The sequence below is a fragment of the Culex pipiens genome, chromosome 3 (assembly GCF_016801865.2).
Source record: "Culex pipiens pallens isolate TS chromosome 3, TS_CPP_V2, whole genome shotgun sequence".
Classification (NCBI taxonomy): domain Eukaryota; kingdom Metazoa; phylum Arthropoda; class Insecta; order Diptera; family Culicidae; genus Culex; species Culex pipiens.
The window spans coordinates 36,232,518-36,253,638 of NC_068939.1; the positions used below are offsets into that span (position 1 = coordinate 36,232,518).

General features: G+C 37.5%; 3 protein-coding genes across 3 annotated transcripts; all 3 read right to left on the reverse strand.

Annotated features, from left to right (window-relative positions):
* Positions 1 to 3,038: 3,038 nt before the first annotated feature.
* Positions 3,039 to 6,058, reverse strand: LOC120418897 (alkyldihydroxyacetonephosphate synthase-like). The gene is made up of 3 exons (XM_039581428.2): positions 5,793 to 6,058; positions 3,685 to 4,867; positions 3,039 to 3,625 (listed from the first exon to the last, which is right to left on the reverse strand). Exons 1-3 carry the CDS (start codon positions 5,927 to 5,929, stop codon positions 3,167 to 3,169), a joined length of 1,779 nt encoding a protein of 592 aa, XP_039437362.1. The 5' UTR covers positions 5,930 to 6,058; the 3' UTR covers positions 3,039 to 3,166.
* A 3,726-nt stretch (positions 6,059 to 9,784) lies between these two features.
* Positions 9,785 to 12,738, reverse strand: LOC120418895 (alkyldihydroxyacetonephosphate synthase-like). Its single transcript, XM_039581426.2, has 2 exons — positions 10,695 to 12,738; positions 9,785 to 10,634 (listed from the first exon to the last, which is right to left on the reverse strand). Exons 1-2 carry the CDS (start codon positions 12,159 to 12,161, stop codon positions 10,176 to 10,178), a joined length of 1,926 nt encoding a protein of 641 aa, XP_039437360.1. The 5' UTR covers positions 12,162 to 12,738; the 3' UTR covers positions 9,785 to 10,175.
* A 3,351-nt stretch (positions 12,739 to 16,089) lies between these two features.
* LOC120418896 (alkyldihydroxyacetonephosphate synthase-like) lies at positions 16,090 to 19,410 on the reverse strand. Its single transcript, XM_039581427.2, has 2 exons — positions 18,018 to 19,410; positions 16,090 to 17,959 (listed from the first exon to the last, which is right to left on the reverse strand). The coding sequence occupies exons 1-2, from the start codon at positions 19,335 to 19,337 to the stop codon at positions 17,501 to 17,503; spliced, it is 1,779 nt and encodes a 592-aa protein (XP_039437361.1). The 5' UTR covers positions 19,338 to 19,410; the 3' UTR covers positions 16,090 to 17,500.
* Between the last annotated feature and the right edge of the window lie 1,711 nt (positions 19,411 to 21,121).

Consider the following 21,121-nt stretch of genomic DNA (forward strand, 5'->3'; position numbering starts at 1 on the left):
TTTTATTTTCCAAGAAATTCGTTCAATTAAACCGCCCAAAAAACGTTCGAAGTTCATTTTGAACGCGCAAATGTGGCGTCGTCCTCACAACACTGTGACTTGTTGTATACTTTCAGGAGATTTCAAACCTGAATTCAAATTGATGTTGAGACAGCACTCAAAATTCGTTTGATAAAAAAATTAAGAAGAATCAAGATTCCCTTCCAAATTCATTCTTGCAAAAAAATCCTTTTATTTAAGAAGAGAAAAAAAACACCTCGACTTTTAATTAACTTCGAATTCAGCGTTAGTTAGACGAGTGGCTGAAGCTGTATAGAATTTATGTAAGTGGAACAAATAGATTTCAAAAAGAGATCAAAAAATGGACATCAGGGCAGTGGACAGTATGCTGTAATGGCAGAGACTGGATTTTTTTGTCATTTTCTGATATGTTTTAGAGCAGCGATTCTCAACCTTCTTCTAGGCTGGTACCCCCTGCCATGTAAATCAAGTAGGCCCGGTACCCATGTTGAGAATCGCTGTTTTAGAGGACATCAAATGCCAACTTTTCAGAAATTTCCAGGTTGAGCAAAAAATCCTTGATCGAGTAATGAGTTTTTTAATCAATACGGATTTTTTCAAAAAATCGAAATATTGGTAGCAAAAAATTTTCAACGTCATTTTTCGATGTAAAATTGAATTTGCAATCAAAAAGTACTTTAGTGAAATTTTGATAAAGTGCACCGTTTTCAAGTTAAATTAATTTAATTTTTAAGTAATTTTTCGAAAAGATCGGAAAATTTCACGAATGTTTCTATTTCAACACTGTAAATCGGACCATTAGTTGCTGAGATATCGACATTAGAAAATGGTGGGTGAGACTTAGAAAACATTAATTTTCACGATTTTGGACCTTTGCATGGCAATATCTCAGCTACACAGAAAAAAATATTCCTATAAATTTACATTATTTATCATGTACCAAAAGGTATCATGATGAATGATGTATATTTACATTAGGTTCATTGGAAATTTACATTAGATTCATTGGAAATTTACATTAGTTTTGAAAATTTACATTAGTTTTGGAATTTACATTACTTTTGGAATTTACATTAGTTCAAATCAACTAATTCTGATAGGGAATGAGAAACTCGACTTGGATTGCAGTAGGAAAAGGGTGTGGCCTATGTTCTATTTTAAAATGATTGAAGCGGGTAGCAAAAGGAAATTCGGATTTTAAAAAGTTGTTTCACAGGTAGGGGACGCTTTCTCGTCGACGGCCAAGTTGAATAACGCTGGACTGGAATCGAACGGACGACAGGTAGGATGTTCGGTATTACTGCTGCTACCCGCTGCCGACTGAGCCATCTTCGCATTTTATAAACTTGTTCAGGTCGAGGCTCAGGCAGTGGGCCAGCGAAGTATGAGAGCGATAGAAAGAGAACCAAATATAACTATTTTCAGTTCGGGTAGTTTTGAAGTCAACGTTTGGCAGAAATACATTGGATATATGATTTACATTAAATAGGAATTTACAGGAAGCCGAACACGGGTAGAAATTCATCAAATTTGAGTTTCCATGCTCAACGTTTCCATTAGATTCATGATTTACATTAGATTTAGATTTACATTAGAGTAATTTCCATGACTTTTTACTCTTTACATCATATTTCAACATTACATTGAGTGAGTTTACATAAGAAACAGTAATTACGTGCTGTGTAAATTTACATATTTTTTTCTGTGTACTAAGGGTTGTATCAACAAAGTTCAAAAGAGCAAAACATAGAGAATTTTCTCTGCTTTTCAAAAATATTTTTTTCAAAAGTGGGCAAACATGTGCTTTAATAAAAAAAATGAAAAATCGTGACAATTTAAAACGACCAATATTTCGTTTTTTTTTAATCAGTAATGATTCAAAATTAACTCTGTCAATGATTTTTTGCACAACCTGGAAATTTCTGAAAAGTTGTCATTTGATGTCCTCTAAAACATATTCAAAAAAAAAACAAATAAAAATAGTGATTTTTTTTTTGCAAATCAAGTTTTAGTGACAAATTTTCCCCTAATTTGTTTTTAACCGTGAATTGTTTTTTCCAGTGTAGTCCGTATCCATACCTACAACATTGCCGAAAACACCAAATAGATCAAAAAATTATATGGACAATTGTATGGACAATTGATGGACAATTGACAATTGACAATTTAAACTAACGATACAAAATGGCTTCTTTGGGCATACCGAAGTTACCAAAAATGTTTCAGCCGGTTTAAAAATACAAAAATTAAAATTGAAGAAAAAATACCGTTTTCGTAGAGAATTGCTCAAGGGGAAAATTGTTGATTAATTGTACAATTCAAAAGTTTTATTTGAAAAGGTTCTATAAGCCATTGTGTTTCATATGATTATAGGACCATTTCAAAGCACGCAATGTAAACAATAAAAACGTTTACGGCAGCCGAGCTCGTACTTATGCCAAACGCGTTCTGACCTGAAATCCCTTTGGCCAATTGTCGCACTTACATCAATTTTTAGGCTGTGTCAAGATAGCACGGCAAAATTAAAACTTCTTTCTTATGAAAAGTGACGAAAAAGTACGGATTATCGATTAAAATCGATTTTTTGGGATCTGTGAAGGTCAAAAGGTGAGGCATTGTGAGCTGCACAAAATGGCGTTCGTAACTCAATTTGGCCCAAACTGCACGTATGACAAGTTAGCACGACGATCTATTTACCTCTGTTAGTTTCAAGCGCTGTCTGCCGTGTTCTTTCAGGCCCCCAACAGGCTGCGAGCCCTATTTTTCAGCTTTGTCACATTTTGTTTTGGAGGTTACTGCTGGAAAAAGATTCTTTTCCCCTGATGACACCGTGAGTGATTTTGCGTGTTCGCGTCCAACCACCCCCTTTTGGCCCTTCATACGGTCTGAGCCACTGTAATTCAAGGCAACCGCTTCATAGGTCAATCTTGTGGCTCTGTTGGTAATCACATCAAATCAAATCATTAAAAAAGGAAGTGATATTATAAACAAAAAGCAAGCATTTTAGTTGAAATATGTTAAAATATAAAACATTTATGGGGTAAATAATACTGAAGAAATGCTAAACAATTAAAATATAAAGAACTAACAAAAAAATTCACAACCCGAAAAAAACTGAAAGGGGACGGTCTTTAACAAAATATTTTCACAGTTTTGATACTTTAGGGTTCTCGGGCAATATGTTTCCAGCAGCGAAAATATTGTTTGGGTCCAGTTCGTTCTTCAAAGCGCGGTAAAGACCAACGCCAACGTGGGAAACTACAGCCGGGTACCATTTGCTTCTTAACTTTCCCACACCATGATGGTGGCTTAGACTTCCTCCACAGGCCAAAATCTCATCTCTTGCAGCCTCCTCAATCTCCATAAACATTTTCAGCGAATTTTCCGGATCATCCATGTGTCTGAACAGTAGATAGAAGTACACACTGCATCCCGTGTCGTAGCTTTGCGTAACTCGTCCTGACATCGCGTAATGCTTAATCCCACGTTTGATGAGTTCTTTTTCCATACGAGCCAAAACGCTGTTGTACAAAGGAATGCACTTGTCCCATGAGACAGCCGTTTCAAACGATTCTCCAACGATGTTCATGTCCCAGGCAATGTCCTGCAAAATAGCATAATTAAAAGTTTATTTCGGTATTTGGTTGATTATACGGAACTAACCCTAACATAACATGCCACAAAAGTTAACTGGTATCCTTTTTTCCCATTCTTTTCACCACCTTTAATGGCTCCGTATTTCTTCGTAATCGCATAGAACTGTTTTTCGTGCATGGAGACGCTTTCTGCGTCTCCTTCAAACAATACCGTTGCTGCCACAATTTTGTCCATGTCGAAGCCACAGATAAACGAGAGATAGAACTTTTTCAGCTGCTCTTTTAATCCCGAAAACCAGACCCCAGCAGGATCCAGCAAAACGCTACACTTGAATTGGATATTGTCGATCAACCGTATGCTGACTGGTTGCAGGCGTTTTTCCGCTACTTCTCTCAAGCATCGAACTCCTGTTTCAAAGTCGGGAAACACCAGCGATTCATAGCGACGGATATCCGGAATGCGACGCAGTTGCACAACAGCTTCCGTGACAATTCCTAAGGTTCCTTCCGAGCCAAACACTACGTGGTCGAAATCAGGCCCAATTGAACACCTTGGTGCTGTGAACTGCTTCTCCAACACACCCTTAGCCGTGACCATTTTGATTCGTTTTACAATGTCTTCAATGTTTCCGTAGCGATTCTTCTTCATTCCAGAAGCACGTGTTGCGATCCATCCTCCTAATGTTGAAAATTCATGCGAATCGGGTTCATGACCCAGTGTGAAACCACGCTTACTGAGAACCCTTTCGATATCCTGACCCACGATTCCGACTTCAAAGCAAGCAGTTGAATTTTCCTCTGAAATCCACAGCATTCGATTCATCTGAGTCATATCCAACACTGCAATGGTTCGGTCGAAGATTTCTGGAGTTGTCGAAGAAAGAGACACTGATGTGTTACCACCAACTGGAATTAGGGCGATGTTGTGCTTATCGGCCAAATGTACAATCTTCACCACATGATCGTGACATTCTGGCCAAACAACCACATCCGGAATTCTTTTGAAATTATGCTGACGCAAATTTTGAATGTCCTGTAAGGTTTGTCCGTGGCACCGCATCACGCGTTCCATTCCATCTTCAGTGAAGTCGATTTTCACCTCAGCAAGTGCATTGAGAAACTCTTCATTTCTCATGGGTTCTGGAAACATCTCTGGCAGAACCGATTGTTTACTTATTTCTGACAGGTCTATTCCGAACATTGCAGCAACCCAATCTCGAAAGTTATCCAAATTTCCGTTCAACGGGTAGGGTAGAGTAGTCATCAATGAGACACGGGGAACAATGATAAAATGGCTCTCACAAGTCGTAGTTTCAACCAATCAGGCTCATATTTGGAGGAAAGGTGTGTCTACGGGATACACGTCTGCCATATTAGTGGCTTTGGTTATGGACGCTCCCTTGAAAAGTTATTCATAAATGTTTGATTCTGGGGTGTAAAAGTAAATTATGGACAAAAAATACTTTTTCGCTCGTAGGCTGCCATTTACACCAAAACTAATATTTCTTCAAATTTCTTTCGACGTTCCATAGGGATTGAGTTGGGCTACAATGTCCTTTCATTAGATTTGACCAAAATTAAGAATATACCCAGAATCCAGGGCTGTCTCATTGTTCCCCACTCATGTTAGCCAATGGGTAACAATGAGACACTTTGATTTTTCTTCATTAAACATTTCAAAATCCATGTAAATCTTTCAAAACATGAATTAAAAGTGATTTTTGGCATATTTATAGAGTTTTAACTTCATTTAACCAGACATACAAAGTAATTTGGTATAAATATATGGATTTTACAAAATTTAAATACTTTTTAGTATAACTTTTGTTAATTAAAGTTTCATGTTGGCAAAATTGCTCTAAAATGTTCAAGGCAAGTCACCTGCAATGGAACAATACAAAAACATGATGTTTTGCTAGAAAAATGTTGATTTTCGTAGTGTGTCTCATTGTTCCCCAGCTGTCTCATTGTTCCTGCCAAGTGCGTCTACAATGAGACAGTTGAATAACTCTGGCTGTAGATGTCGGTTCGATCTCATATTTTGGTCAATGTTTGAACACACTAAAAGAAATAAAATGCAACAAAAAGCTCATTAAAACATGCTGATGAAAAAATTAGAAAAATCGTTGAAAGTTGAAAACCAAAAGTGTCTCATTGATGACTACCCTACCCTATCGGTCGCCAAGGAACATCACCGTTTCGTCCTTGTATACAAACCGCGAATCCTTGTAGCCCCAACCATCCCAACGGATCACGTCCTGGCGACGCTTCGGTAGAACACTTGTGATTTTCGTGGGCTCCCGATGCGACATTGCTAGACTGCACTCTTCAACCTATCGTTCAAAACTAATCCCAATTTGATTCGGATCTTTTCGCGAAACTTGCAACTTGTCAATATTCGACACTAACAAAAAATCATTGCTCAAGATATCAACTGCGTTTGAAAAGCGCACCTATCCCCCTGCAGTGGCCTGAAATATTGTATTTCCTCATCGACCAGACCAATGCCAATCGAGATGACTATTTTGCGAAAATGCTTTTTTTATGTCCCCTACATGTGCCTACCAACACTATGTCGTGGAAATCGCACACTGAAAATACGTTTTGAATGGCAGCATTAACATTTTAGCAATAAAAATGCAAGAATTTAACGAATTCCACTCTTAACAACCCCGAAATCTAATCGGTTGCTTTTATTTATTTGTTTGTGTTGTTTGAAAACACATCGTGCATCAGTGTCCTGTGGCCAATGACTTTATATGTATTTGACTATCCTAAATAATCTTCATACACAAACACACCCCAAAAGAGCACATATTTGAATCTCAATTACGTCATCGTCGAAGAATTTTCCAGAGTATATCCTGCATTCAAAATTTCATCTCACTTTTTTGTTGCGAGAGTCATAATATTAGCATATTTTACTTCCTGCTATTCTTAATTTTGTATTCTTGCGAAATTCGACTCAAATGGTTGGTTTTAACACTACGTTTCATTAACTTTTTTTATTTTTTTTATTTATTGGTTCGATTCAGTTAGAGCAGATTGAAACCTACACAGCAAAAAAATCCGATGGTAAAATCGCATGCAAAAGCATGAACCATTGTAAAAAAGGCACTTAATATAACACGCTGCATGTACAATTTTTGTAATCACGAAAAAAAGTTGCAACTGACGGAATTCAAACCCAGCACCAACAGTAAGGACTGGCACCTTAGCTCGCTCTGCCATCAGACCGAAGAAGAATAGAAAGGATAAACACATATATGAGCTTGACATTCCGGTCAAGTAGGTTTCCCATATTGATGGGCTACAAATTTCCGGGTGTAATATTACATTGAATTTCATAAAATAAGGCAAAATTTATTATACACCCTGGCTGGATTACTCCATTTATTTGCTGTGTAGCCCATATCGCATCAATTTTAAATTTTGAATCTTTTGAGTGCACACAGCAAAAACGTAATAATCTTACTGCGTGTTAATCGTCTTGGTGTAAATTTCTATTTTGAATTATTTTGTGAAATTTTATGTTAAATCCCTTCCTGTCTGAAATCTTTTAAGTATAGCTTATATAGGAGTTTATTATTTTCACCTACACAGAAAAAAATATTTCTATAAATTTACATTATTTATCATGTAACAAAAGGTATCATGATAAATGATGTATATTTACATTAGGTTCATTGGAAATTTACATTAGATTCATTGAAAATTTACATTAGTTTTAAAAATTTACATTAGTTTTGGAATTTACATTAGTTTTGAAATCTACATTAGTTCAAATCAACTAATTCTGATTGGCCAATGGGAATGAGAAGCTCGACTTGGATTGCAGTAGGAAAAGGGTGTGGCCTATGTTCTATTTTAAAATGAGTGAAGCGGGCAGCAAAAGGAAATTATGATTTTAAAAAGTTGTTTCACAGGTAGGGGACGCTTTCTCGTCGACGACCAAGTGGAATAACGCTGGACTGGAATCGAACGGACGACGGGTAGAATGTTCGGTGTTACTGCTGCTACCCGCTGCCAACTGAGCCATCTTCGCATTTTATAAACGAGTGGCTAAAGCATCAACTTGTTCAGGGCTAGGCTCAGGCAGTGGGCCAGCGAAGTATGAGAGCGATAGAAAGAGAACCAAATATTACTATTTTTAGTTCGGGTAGTTTTGAAGTCAACGTTTGGCAGAAATACATTGGATATATGATTTACATTAAATAGGAATTTACAGGAAGCCGAACACGGGTAGAAATTCATCAGATTTGAGTTTCCATGCTCAACGTTTCCATTAGATTCATGATTTACATTAGATTTAGATTTACATTGGAGTATTTCCATGACTTTTTACTCTTTACATCATATTTCAACATTACATTGAGTGAGTTTACATAAGAAACAGTAATTACATGCTGTGTAAATTTACATATTATCATCCCTCTCAGTTGGTGCTGTGGGCCGAATGATTTTTCTCCAAAGTTTGTATGGGGAATTAGTGTTGTCCGCTACTCCCACATGTTGCATGTAATTTCTGCTTGTATTTACTTCTCCATATAAACTTTGGAGAAAAACCATTCGGCCCTGTCTAAATACTTTTGAAAACATCAAAGTGCAGTGTTGCTGGGGACCCCAAACTCCATGCATTCCCTCGAGTTGAGCCTGCGTAGAAATTTAGATGGTCGGTGTTATCAAACAAGCATGCAAACAATTTAAAAAATATTTGATGGAAGTCAACACAAAATAATATTTTTGATTTAGAGTAGTGTTAACATGGCAAGTTTTACTGAATTATCTTAACTGTTTTTAGAAAAAAAATATGATAATTAATGGATCAAAGAAATTTATTTAGGGGGAATAAACCCATTTTAAACCTAATAATCGGTCGTGTTTGAATGATGCTGGATAATCTGGAGTGTTCCTTGAAATTTACTAAAACCAAGTACGCCAACGAGTAGAGCAACTTTTTGTGAACATTTCTGTTTATTTTCACTTTTATTGAAAGCAATGCTATTCCTTTTACATGCATTAAAAAAATATTTCCCAAATGCATTCTAATCAGTCGAGTGCATTGGGTCACGCCCATTTTCCTTTTTTCAGCTTAGTACTTTTTTTTCTTCCAGCGCTCTTTTTTAAGCTAACACTCACGAAAAGTAGCATTTATAGAGAAAATTTCCTGGCATCACTGGCTCACACCAACAGGCGCTGCTGGTGGTGTTGGTAGCCACCCTTTGTTCTTTGTTTGCCTTCGCTTCTCGCTCGGTTTTCTTCAGCCTTCGATTGGAATGGGTCGTCAAAAGTCAAACGTCAAACGACGCGCCAGCGTTTGTTTTTTAATGGCGCTTGCTAATTATTTGCATGTTTCGAGATTTTTTTCAAGTAAGTGGCTAACTAAAGTTCTAAAGAACAGGTTGCCGGTGGTTGGAAGCAATTTCATATCTTAAGCGTTTTGAAAATGTTAGCGCAAGTGAAAAGATATTGATGGCGACTTTCGTTAAGTATCTTACGCGTCGATGTGTGTGCCACCAAAATGATGAGAAATGTCTCGCAAAATAGAAATTTTGATCGAAAGTGCATTAAATTTGATCTTTTGGCCTGTAAATGGCATAAATTTGTGTGCTTAGGCGAAATATACCCATGTTAATCACATTAAGCCGTTCGACCAATTCTCATCACTTTTGCCGTTTTCCGTTATTTAATCAACATTTTCAGATGTATCAACAATGAAGAGTTGCTTGCTCACTTTTATTTGAGCTATTTATTACTTTGCAACAGTCAAAAACGCTTTATTTAAGCTGCAATTCATGATCAAAGTGCTGATAGGACGATAATAGAAATAGGCTGAGAAAGAGTATAGTTCCCCTACTTGAGGCGGTGCTGTTGCTGGTAAGTTTATAGCCTAAATAGTATTTTTTGAGCTTTAATCGAACATCAAACTTTTCATGTGACGAAGGCATCGTTGTTTGATTAGAAAGGGTATATTTCCCCTACATATCAAATTGTTATGAAAAACCAGTAATGAATATTGAATCAATAAAAGATTTTGAGCATGTTTTTTCCATCACAACAAAAATATTTTTCAATAATTTATATAAATTTTATTTTGCACATGAGTTAAGCGGGGCAATATTTCGGATTTCTAAAATAATGATACAAAATGGTGTTGGTTACGTTGTGTACTATTAATACATATACCATTTATTTTCTGATGTTATTATCAACACCGAATCCCCGAAATCAATATTTGGCGATTTAGGACATCTATATTATCAGATTTTTTGAGTTGTTCCGGTATTAATGGATTTTGTTGTAAAATAAATGTGTTCTTTCATTTCTAAATATGGAGCCATTCAGTGCCCGTAAAATTATTTCAGTATTCAGACCGTAGTTCAATTCTCATCAGTTGAATGTATGCCTCATAAAGTATCTTGATATAAATGCAATTGAAGCATTAGTATCACTCGATAAGAATCAATTATTTAAACAAAGTTGGGTAATCTACTAAGCAAAAAAGTGATGCTGGAGAGCATTGTCCCAAATATGTCTCTATGCGAAAATCATCAATGTTCACAATTTAGACACCTGATTATTTTCTCCAAGTATGTTACCAGCTGCAAATATGTTGTTAGGATCAAGTTCTTTCTTCAAGGCTCTGTAAAGACCAGCCCCCACTTGGGAAACTACAGCAGGGTACCACTTGCTTCTCAGCTTCCCCACACCATGATGATGACTCAGAGTTCCTCCGCAAGCCAAAATTTCATCCCTCGCTGCCTCCTCGATCTCCATAAACATCTTCAGAGAAAGCTCTGGATTATCCATGTGCTTGAACAGAAGGTAGAAGTACACACTACATCCCGTATCATAGCTTTGAGTTACCCTACCGGAAATGGCATAATATTGAATTCCACGTTTTGCGAGTTCCCTCTCCATGCAGGCTTTAACGTTGGTGTACAAAGTAAGACATTTATCCCAAGCAACGGCCGTTTCGAACGATTCTCCAACAATGTTCATGTCCCAAGCAATGTCCTGAAATTGTGATTTAAAATTTTATTAGTATATTCATAAAAGGAAAACAAAGCGTCTCACCCTAATGTAAGCCACAACAAAGGTCAGCTGATATCCTTTCTTGCCATTTTTCTCTCCACCTCTAATGGCCCCATATTTTTTTACAATTGAATAAAACTGCTTCTCATGATTAGCGACAAAGTCCGCATCCCCTTCAAACATAACCGTTGCCGCAGCAATTGTATCCATATCGAAGCCACACATGAAGGACAAATAAAACTTTTTCAGCTGTTCCTTCATTCCAGCGAACCAAACTCCGGCAGGATCCAGCAAAACACTACATCTGAACTGGATGTTATCAATCAGCCGAATGCTAGCTGGTTGAAGCCGTTTGTCAGCTACCTCCCGTAAGCATCGAACTCCAGTTTCAAAGTCGGAGAATACAAGTGATTCATAATGGCGAACATCCGGAATGCGACGAATCTGGACCACTGCTTCCGTAATGACTCCAAGGGTTCCTTCTGAACCGAACATCACGTGATCGAAGTCAGGACCTATAGAGCATCTCGGCGCTGTAAATTGCTTCTCGAGCACACCCTTTGCAGTGACCATTTTGATCCGTTTGACAATGTCCTCGATGTTTCCGTAGCGATTCTTCTTCATACCGGAAGCACGTGTCGCGATCCATCCTCCAAGCGAAGAAAACTCGTGCGAATCTGGCTCGTGTCCCAAAGTGAAGCCGTATTTACGAAGTTCTTTCTCAATGTCCTGACCTATCACGCCGACCTCGAAACAGGCAGTCATGTTTTCCTTTGAAACCCACAGCATCCGATTCATCTGAGTCATATCCAACACTGCAATGGATCGGTCGAAGATTTCTGGAGTAGTTGACGCTAGCGAAACCGATGTATTTCCGCCAACAGGAAGCAGAACGACATCGTGCTTCCCAGCAAAGTCCACTATCTTCACCACTTGTTCATGACTAGTGGGCCAAACTACCACATCCGGAAGCCTCTTGAAGTTATGTTGACGCAAATTTTGAATGTCCTGTAACGTTTGACCATGGCACCTCATCATTCGATCCATTCCATCTTCCGAAAAATCGATCTTTTCTTCTGCGAGTGCATTTAAAAATGCCTGATTCTTCAGCGGTTCCGGAAACTCCTTCGGTAAAACCGCAGATTTGCTTGCCTGAGTTGGGTGAATCTTAAACATGTCCAACACCCAATCACGAAAATTGTCCAAATTCCCAGTCAACGGGTATCGATCACCGACAAACGTAAACGTCCCATCTTTGAACACAAAACGCGAATCCTTGTAGCCCCAACCATCCCAGCGAATCACATCCTGACGAGACTTGGGATAAACGCTTGTAATTTTACTTGACTCAGGAGTGGACATTTCGATCACTTCAAAAAAAGTCTGCACCTTTCGACCCATCGTCGAAAACTGATCTCGAATCAAGTAGCTAATGTTTGCAAAAACTGCCACCAGCAAAAGTGTTTTTGAAAAATCACGGCCAGACACTAACCCCACTCCGAAAATCATAAATATTTTATTTCCGCTGCGACGCCCGGATGCAAATTAGATGGCAAAAATTTTGGGGAAAAGGCGATAGCTTTCGGCACTAGTCCAAGGTTGTGTGCCAGCCTGGTTTATGGACTTGGGGAGAAATATGGGCAGATTTTTGCAAAAAGAAACTGGTTTTGCTACGATGCGAATTTTTTGACAAGCCCAACTGAAGTCATCAAGCTCAAAGTTTATGCGTTTATATTATGTCGTATAATTGACTTCCTATGTGGCAAAATGATCATCATGGTCACCAATTGGAATGTGGACAGTATTGGTGATTGAAGAAATTTGCATCATCTGTCAGTCATTTTTTCCGCAGATAAAAAAGAAGGTATTCAATTTCTCAATTATTTATTTCTTTTCTTTACCCAATTAGTACTGAAATATGAATCTTTTATATTTGATATGCATCGGTAAGGCCGTAGAAAGTATTTTGCCAAGTTTATGTCTAACTTTAAGATGTTCGGGACACAAAACAGTCCGGTCAAATTCAAATTTTAATTGATTTATTATTAAAAGGCAATTGTTCTTATATATAATGCATCTAACATTTTTCCCATCCCTTTCCCTCTTAGCATAGGTAATAAATAGGGTTAGTGAAATTTCACGATTTCACGGACAGCGTGAAATCCGCGAAACTTGGCTTTTTTCGCGAAATCCCGTGAAATTTTATGATTGTGTGGATTTGTAAAAATATTTCTTAAAATAATTTATCAGACTCAAATAGGAATAAAAATAATCTTATGAATTACTGTAGGATTAAGTAAATGAATACCCTGGTTCAATTACTAATACAGGGTTAGTGATTTTTGACGATTTCGTTGACGGCGAGAAATTCGTGAAATTTATCAATTTCCTCAAATCATTTTTTAAAATAACAACATAAGAATTATATCATCCATAAAGACTGTTTAAGAAAATTTTATTAGTTTTCAATTGAAAAGCATGATATGTGCCATTCGAAAATTGTTCAGTTGCTTTTAGAAACTAACTAAATTTAGTAATATCTTCGTTCGCTGCAATAAAAAATTTACTGCTATGTTATTTGAAACAAAAAAAAAAATTAAAATGAATAAAAATGAAGAGTATTTCCTTAAAACTTTTAAAAATGTCTCAGATTTTTTCTGAGTCCTAACGATATTTGCTAATTTGGGTGGATGATTCCCGTGAAAGTCAAAAAAAATACTACTTTTTATGTTTTCTGTTCTCATTTTCAATAATAATGTTGAATTTGTTACAGATTACATTATTTTTGCCTTTTGATTTTAAAATTAGTTTTTGATAAGTGAGATGAAAACTTTAAAAAATATTTTTTATGTGCTAAACTGTCGTTCTACGAATACTTGTCCCATGTCATTTTTGGACGATTCTGACTTTTTATCATTTTTAAGCTTAATTTTACGTATATTTTCAGAAAAACACATAACATCTAATACTTTGTTCAGAAAATCTTTGAAAACAACACCAACTCTGTTTGTCCCATCGTTGAACTTCTACGCATAAATGTCCCACCAAGTATTTTTTTTTATCACGAAATCATGAGTTTTAAGAAGCATTTCATCTTGTGTACCTCTTTAGCTGTAAGAGGATTACAAATAAGGGTGATAAAATGTTAACCGGGATGATTTGGGACATACATACAGGGCGAATAGGGACCCACAGGACAATTATGCGTAGAAACACAGAAATCGATCGAAAAATTTCAATCGCGTTTTTCTCAGTTGCCCTTTTTTGAACATGGGACAATTATGCTTAGAACGACAGTAAATGTCGCCGAAAATTCAAATTATTTTACTCTTTTTGGCTGGACAAGATTGTTAAATCTTGCTTTGATATGAAATTTAATAAAATGTAAAATGATAAAACAGAAGCAAATGCGCGAAAAAAAAAATTAGCAGTGAAGCAGTTCTGAAAATAAGCATACGCATGCCCTACATTTTGATTCAAAAAATATATTGAGCTCATCCATAAAACAGGTTGAAACTTTTCTGAAAATTTGGAGGATTTTTTTGTCACGTTCAAATTTAGTGTAGATTTTTTAGTTTATCGAAGAATAACATATAATTACGTAAAAAAAAGTAGTTTTCGTGATTTAAACATAAGATTTTCAGAGTTATTTTAACATTTTTCACGTTCCGCGAAATTTGCGTGAAATTCGGTGTTTTGAAATTGAGGTCCCCGTGAAATTTGCAATTTTCGAGCGTGAAAAATCACTAAGCCTGGTAATAAACGATTACAAATATTTGCAACGGCCCGCATAACTATTTCCACAGAAAGAAAACCCCTGAAAAGTCAAGTGTAAAACATAACTTTTCGAAATAAAACATTTTCAATGAAGAAATAATGATAACAATTTTTTACATCAATTCTAGCAAAACATTGTAATAGGGCCGAAGCCGAAATGTAAACAAAGAGTCTATCCTGCTCGTTCCGAATGTAAACATCAACTGACGTGAGCAGGATAGACTCTTTGTTTACACTTCGGCTTCGGTCCTTTTACATTGTTTTGCTTGAATTATTGTTCATAAACCATTTTGTCTTATCCTGTTTTCATAAAACATTAACTAATAATGTAGACGATAAATAGATAGGTGTCATTTTCTTTCAACTAACACTGGTGCACTATGGGCCATCCCCATACAAACAGGCGGAAAAAATATTTTTTGCTTTTAAAACGTTTTTTCTTACAATTTTTTTGTAATTGTATGGTATTGAAATGGTACTTGTTGATTTTTATGACTTATCATGTTTTTTTTCAATAGTTGATTGTTTATAATAAATAGTGTTTCCATACATTTGCAAGTACGGCAGAATTGCGTATACATTGTATTGCAAGTTAATATTATTATATAAGGCGTCATCCATAAAGTACGTACGCTCTTATGGGGGGAGGGGGGGTTACCGAAGGTGTGACAAGATGTTTGCGAGATTGTGACATCACGCTAGGTTTTTTTTTATGATTGCATAATATTAATTTGAAATGTACACAATTAAATTAAATCCCCTTTTCTAAAATTTTTGGCTCACTATTATTTAGAAGCACCGTCATCAGGGGTGACATTGGGTCTAGGGGGGAGATTGGGTCATACAAATTTCTGCATTTTTGTTTGACTCAAACACATCCCCCAGACCCAATGTCACCCCTGATGACGGTATCACATTATAATTTATTATATATTCACATTTTTTTCAGCTGGAACTTCAATATTTTGCAAATTCTTGCTTGATAAAAATAAATGCTTTGAAAGCAGGGTGTTCATAAGAAAACTGCTATAAATGGTTTGAACTTATTAGATACAAAGCTGTGAAAAACAGTTTTCAAGATTTTTTAATACTTGAATGTTATACCAGGTCTTCCAATTTTTAAAAGATACAAAACAGTTTTTATATCGCAATGTTTATTCTAAAAAATGAATAATTAGAATAATTTAACTTATTTTGCTTTAAAATTGCTAAAAATACCAAAATTATGAGAGTTTAAAAATATAAAAAATCCCATCGAAAACAAGGGGGGGGGTCTGGCAAAATGTGACGTACTTGTTGAGGGGGGGGGGGTTCAACCTTGTGTGACAAAGTGTGACATAGGGGGGAGGGGGGGGGGGTTAATTTTGGCCGATTTTTGCGTGACATACTTTATGGATGACGCCTTATGTATCTACTAATACATTCTCACTTAAAGAACACAACCCCTCCCCCTCTCTTTTTAGTGACCCCCTGCCCCCCCCCTTCCCCCTCCAAGAAAATTTTGTTAAACGTTATAAATTCGTTTAAGTCAAATATTAATTATTTACTGCTGTGTGTTTCATTTTGTGAGTCCATGCCATATAACTTGAGACAGGTACCGATTTTGAAGCGACGAAGCCCGCGATGTAGGTAGCAAAGCAAGCAATAAACAAGCAATAAACGGACGCATATGAAGATTGCAACAAATTTTGATAAAACGTTAATATTCAAAATGGCATTTCTCCGAATACGCAAAAAATCGCAGGTTGAAAATTTCAGCAATGTTAGATTAAGATCTAATCTTTCAAGTGATCTTAGTTTTATGTTTGCAAAAAAATAGTCGATTAAAAAACACAAAAACACGTTTTTTCAACAAAAAAATGCCCCAGTTTTTCACTAAAAAAATCAAGTTCTGGTTTGGAAACAACACTTTATCTTTTTATAGTTTCAAAGCTTATCCCATAACCTTTCCAACGATGTATGAAAGTCCTAATATAATGTTTCAAATAGCTGAGCTATGTTAAAATTAAAAAATGAGCTTTTTAACAAAAAAAAAACGCTAATTTTTAACCCCATTTTTTGTCTTTCAGCTTGCGTATCTTCGTGATGAGCAAACTTAGAGCTTTGAAAATTTCGATTTTTCTTAGTTAGAATGTTTACTTTCGAGAAAAAAAATAACAAAAAATATTTGGAGAAGGTCACTTTTTTAAACTTTGGCCACCCAATGCACCGTAGTGTGGTGTTGTCCAGAACCCTCTTCGATTCTCGTGAAATTGTTGTCCAAGGGGAATTGCGATCCCTGATCACAAATCTTTAGAAAATTATACGTAATTTAAAAAAAAAAACCTATCTAAGTAAGACTGTAGCAAATATTTTTTGAACTTTATGTCCCTCGTTTCTGACTGTCGGAAAAATAGAAAAAAAGAATAATAACTGAAGTCACAAGCCATGGCGTTAACATTTGAATGAGAAAATTGATTAAAAATGCATTGCACTGTACATCGGAATTTCACAAAAAAAATGCCGGGACCTTCTGCGATCGAACCCAGACCGATTGGGTGAGAGACAACCACGCTTACCCCTTTACCACGGGTTCTGGTCCTGGAGGGGGAGGGCGGGGGGGGGGGGGGGACATAAACTTTGTAAAATATTTGCAACGGTTTTATTGCTGATTTAAAAATTATTATGAATTTCCCATGTCTCTCAATATACAGTAGACAAAAAACAGAAAATACAGAGGTGTTTTCACTTTTTTCTGTGTTAAATAAGTTTTTCGAGTTTTTTGCAAATTATCATAACATCCCTTAACCACCTTTTTTTCTTAATATAGTTTTCAGCTACAAAATTTCTGGAATCGGCTCCGGATTCGTGATGATAGGCCAAATTATTTTTTAGACCAAAGTTTCACCAAATTGAAAAGAATTTGTTTCAGATTTAGTGTGGGTGGGCCCAGCTAAGATTTTTTTCATTTTAACAATTTTGATTTAATATATTTAAACTAAAAACACACACTTTTCGACAGATTATAATTACAAAGATAACATCGGTCAAAAGTTGAAAACTAAAAACATCGAATTTTCTCTGTTTGCTCCTCACAATTTAGAGACATTCTGATTTTCACCTAACAAATTACCAGCGGCGAAGATATTGTTCGGATCCAGCTCCTGCTTTACTGCCCGATATAGTCCAACGCCAACCTGGGAAACCACAGCCGGATACCATTTGCTTCTTAACTTGCCAACTCCATGATGATGGCTCAAAGTTCCTCCACAGGCCAGTATCTCATCCCGCGCTGCGTCTTCAATTTCCATGAACATTTTCAACGACATGGCCGGATCGTCCAGATGTTTAAACAACAGATAAAAGTACACACAGCATCCCAAATCGTAGCTCTGCGTGACTCTACCGGAAATGGCGTAATACTGAATGCCACGTTTGGCCAACTCCCGTTTCAAGCAAGCCCGAACGTTGTTGTACAAGGTGAGACACTTGTCCCAGGGAACTGCTGTCTCAAACGACTCTCCAACGATGTTCAGGTCCCAGCAAAAATCCTGAGGATTTTATGGATTGAAATTACACTGATTTAATTGTAGATCACAAATCACTCACCCGAATGTAAGCCACTACGAACGTTAGTTGGTATCCTTTTTTGCCATTCTTTTCCCCTCCTCTGATGGCACCATGTTTCTTAGCGATTGCAAATATTTGTTTTTCATGAATGGCCACAGATTCGGCATCTCCCTCGAACATCACCGTTGCCGCTGCAATACGATCAATGTCAAATCCACACAACTTCGATAGGTAAAACTCTTTGAAAAATTCTTTGACGCCAGTGAAAACTCCTCCTGCTGGATCGAGCAAAGTAGCACATTTAAACTGGATGTTATCAATCAGTCGGATACTGGTTGGTTGAAGCCGTTTCTCAGCTACTTCTCGCAAGCACCGAACTCCAGACTCAAAATTGGGAAACACTAGTGACTCATAGTGGCGTACATCCGGAACACGACGAATCTGAACCACTGCTTCCGTGATGACCCCGAGAGTTCCTTCCGAGCCAAACATCACATGGTCGAAGTCAGGTCCGATGGAATATCTTGGTGCTGTGAACTGTTTTTCCAAGACACCTTTAGTCGTAACCATTTTGATACGTTTGACAATGTCCTCGATGTTTCCGTAACGATTCTTCTTCATCCCGGAAGCACGAGTCGCGATCCACCCCCCAAGAGAGGAAAACTCGTGCGAATCTGGCTCATGACCAAGAGTATAACCGTGTTTATTTAATTCCCTCTCAATGTCCTGGCCGATCACGCCGACCTCGAAACAGGCTGTCATGTTTTCCTTGGAAATCCACAGCATGCGATTCATCTGCGTCATGTCCAGCACAGCAATGGTACGATCGTAAATTTGTGGTGTTGTTGAAGCGAGGGAAACCGAGGTGTTTCCTCCAACAGGAATGAGGACGATGTCATGGTCTTCCGCCAACTTCACGAGCCTCACCACCTGTTCGTGACAGGCTGGCCAAACAACCACATCCGGAAGTCTTTTGAAATTGTGAACTCTCATATTTTGCACATCCTGCAACGTCTGACCGTGACTTCTCATGATACGGTCCATGCCATCCTCTGAGAAATCTATTCCGTAGTCCTTCAATGCAGCTAGAAACTCTTCGTTCCGCTTTGGTTCTGGAAACTCCGTTGGAAGTGTGGCCGCTTCGTTAGTCTGGGACGGATGAATCTTGAACATATCAAACACCCAATCACGAAAGTTGTCCAGCCTTCCAGCCAGGGGATATCGGTCCCCGACGAACGTAACCGTACCGTTCCGATAGGCGAGTTGCGAATCCTTGTAACCCCAACCATCCCACCGCCACATATCCTGGCGACGCTTCGGGAAAATGCTTGTTATTTTGGTGGGTTCTGTATTGGCCATTTTAGCTTGCGACACTTTAGAATACTTAGATCTGACCTGATCGAAAAAACAATTTAAACTGATCGATCCTCAACCCCAGACTACAAGATGAAGGTACAAAGTTTCTAACAGATTTGCAGTTTGCAAAGATTTAGCGGTCACGCTTACTAACCAAAAAAAGCCACTACACCGGTTTGCAAAAAAAAAAAACGCTGTGTACATCATGTTTTGCAGTCAATCAATTGGGGACCAATTATTTTAATTTGATTAATACATAGAGCTAAAATGTTCCGGCACACGGTTGTGTACAAGAACTGCAACCAAACCGGTCGGTTGCATCGGTTATAATTTTTTACGCTCAGTGTAGTCTTGCAGCGTTCATCAACAACAAAAGCCCAATGGGGCAGACAGAATCAAGACACGCTTAAGACATTGATGTTGATGAATACCTTCACATACGATCCCTCCAAAAACCAGCCCCAAACACTGATTTCCTAGTCTTAGCCAAGCTATACCAAGTTTTGGCAACCCGTGCCTCACTAGGCCCACTTCTGTCCCCGTCGTCGGATGCTGGGTCCGGAAGAACAACCTTGAAAACAGCAACAAGTTTCTAATTTTGCATTGTGCCCGATTTACGAGCACATGCGCCCAACACGCCATCAACCGCCCGTCGTCATTTCGACGTCGTCGTGCTATCTTGTCGCACCCGCCATTTCGACGTTCCGAGAAAAACGCGTTTCAATGTTTGACCTTGAATATTCAAAAACGAGAGCACGCAATGTAAACAATAACAAACACGTTTTGTTTGGCTGACCATTCTGTGCATTGTCCCAAAGTTTGGTTGAAGTTGGTTGCTGGAGTCCCGAGTAATAATTACAAATGTTTACGGTAGTCTAGCTTGTACGTGCGACAAACGCATCCTGACTTTTCTGGCCTGAAATCCCTTTGGCCTTTTGTCGCACTTACATCAATTTTCATGGAGTGACAAGATAGCACGACAAGATTGAAACTACGTTCATATGTAAAGTGACAAAAATGCACGGAGTTTTTTCGGTTTTTGTTGAATATCTCAGGATTGAAATCGATTTTTGGGGATCTGTGAAGGTCAAAAGGTGAGGCATTGTGAGCTGCACAAAATGGCGTTCTTAACTCAATTTGGCCCAAAATGCACGTACGACAAGTTAGCACGATGGCGACGATTTGTTTTAGACTGATTCGCAATCCGGTTACCGAATTTTGGACACAGACTCCCTAGAAATGCTACGGTATAGCTGCTTTCGGTTTCAGCTGAGCGATTTCAAAGTCATTGCCAATAACAACGTGTGCATTGACGGGTTGATAAATGATTGTTTGCGAAAAACTGATCACTGTGTTGCCAATTTGGTTTCCATTCATATAAACGAGAGTAGACAAATTGCGTGGTGTTTGCTGTTGAAATACTTTTATAGTAGACTGAAGTAGATTTTATCTATTTAAGTTAAAAATATTATAATTCAAAAATAACACACAACTTATTATGAATTCTAAAAACTGTATAAAATTTGTGGAACAGAACAAGGACCATGATTAATTTGTTATTGACGCATTAGCACATTAACGTCTGCATAATAAACCTCATGCTTAAACACCAATCGTCATAAAATAAGTGTGTGGGCTATCCCCATCTGCCTCAATTGGTGTTGATAAATAAATCTCTTCTACGATTTGAGAAGTTAACAATATCCCCTCATTGATCAGAAATTTTGATTTCAATATTGTATTATTTTTTGTGTACGATTGAACAAAAATATAATTGAACGAATTAT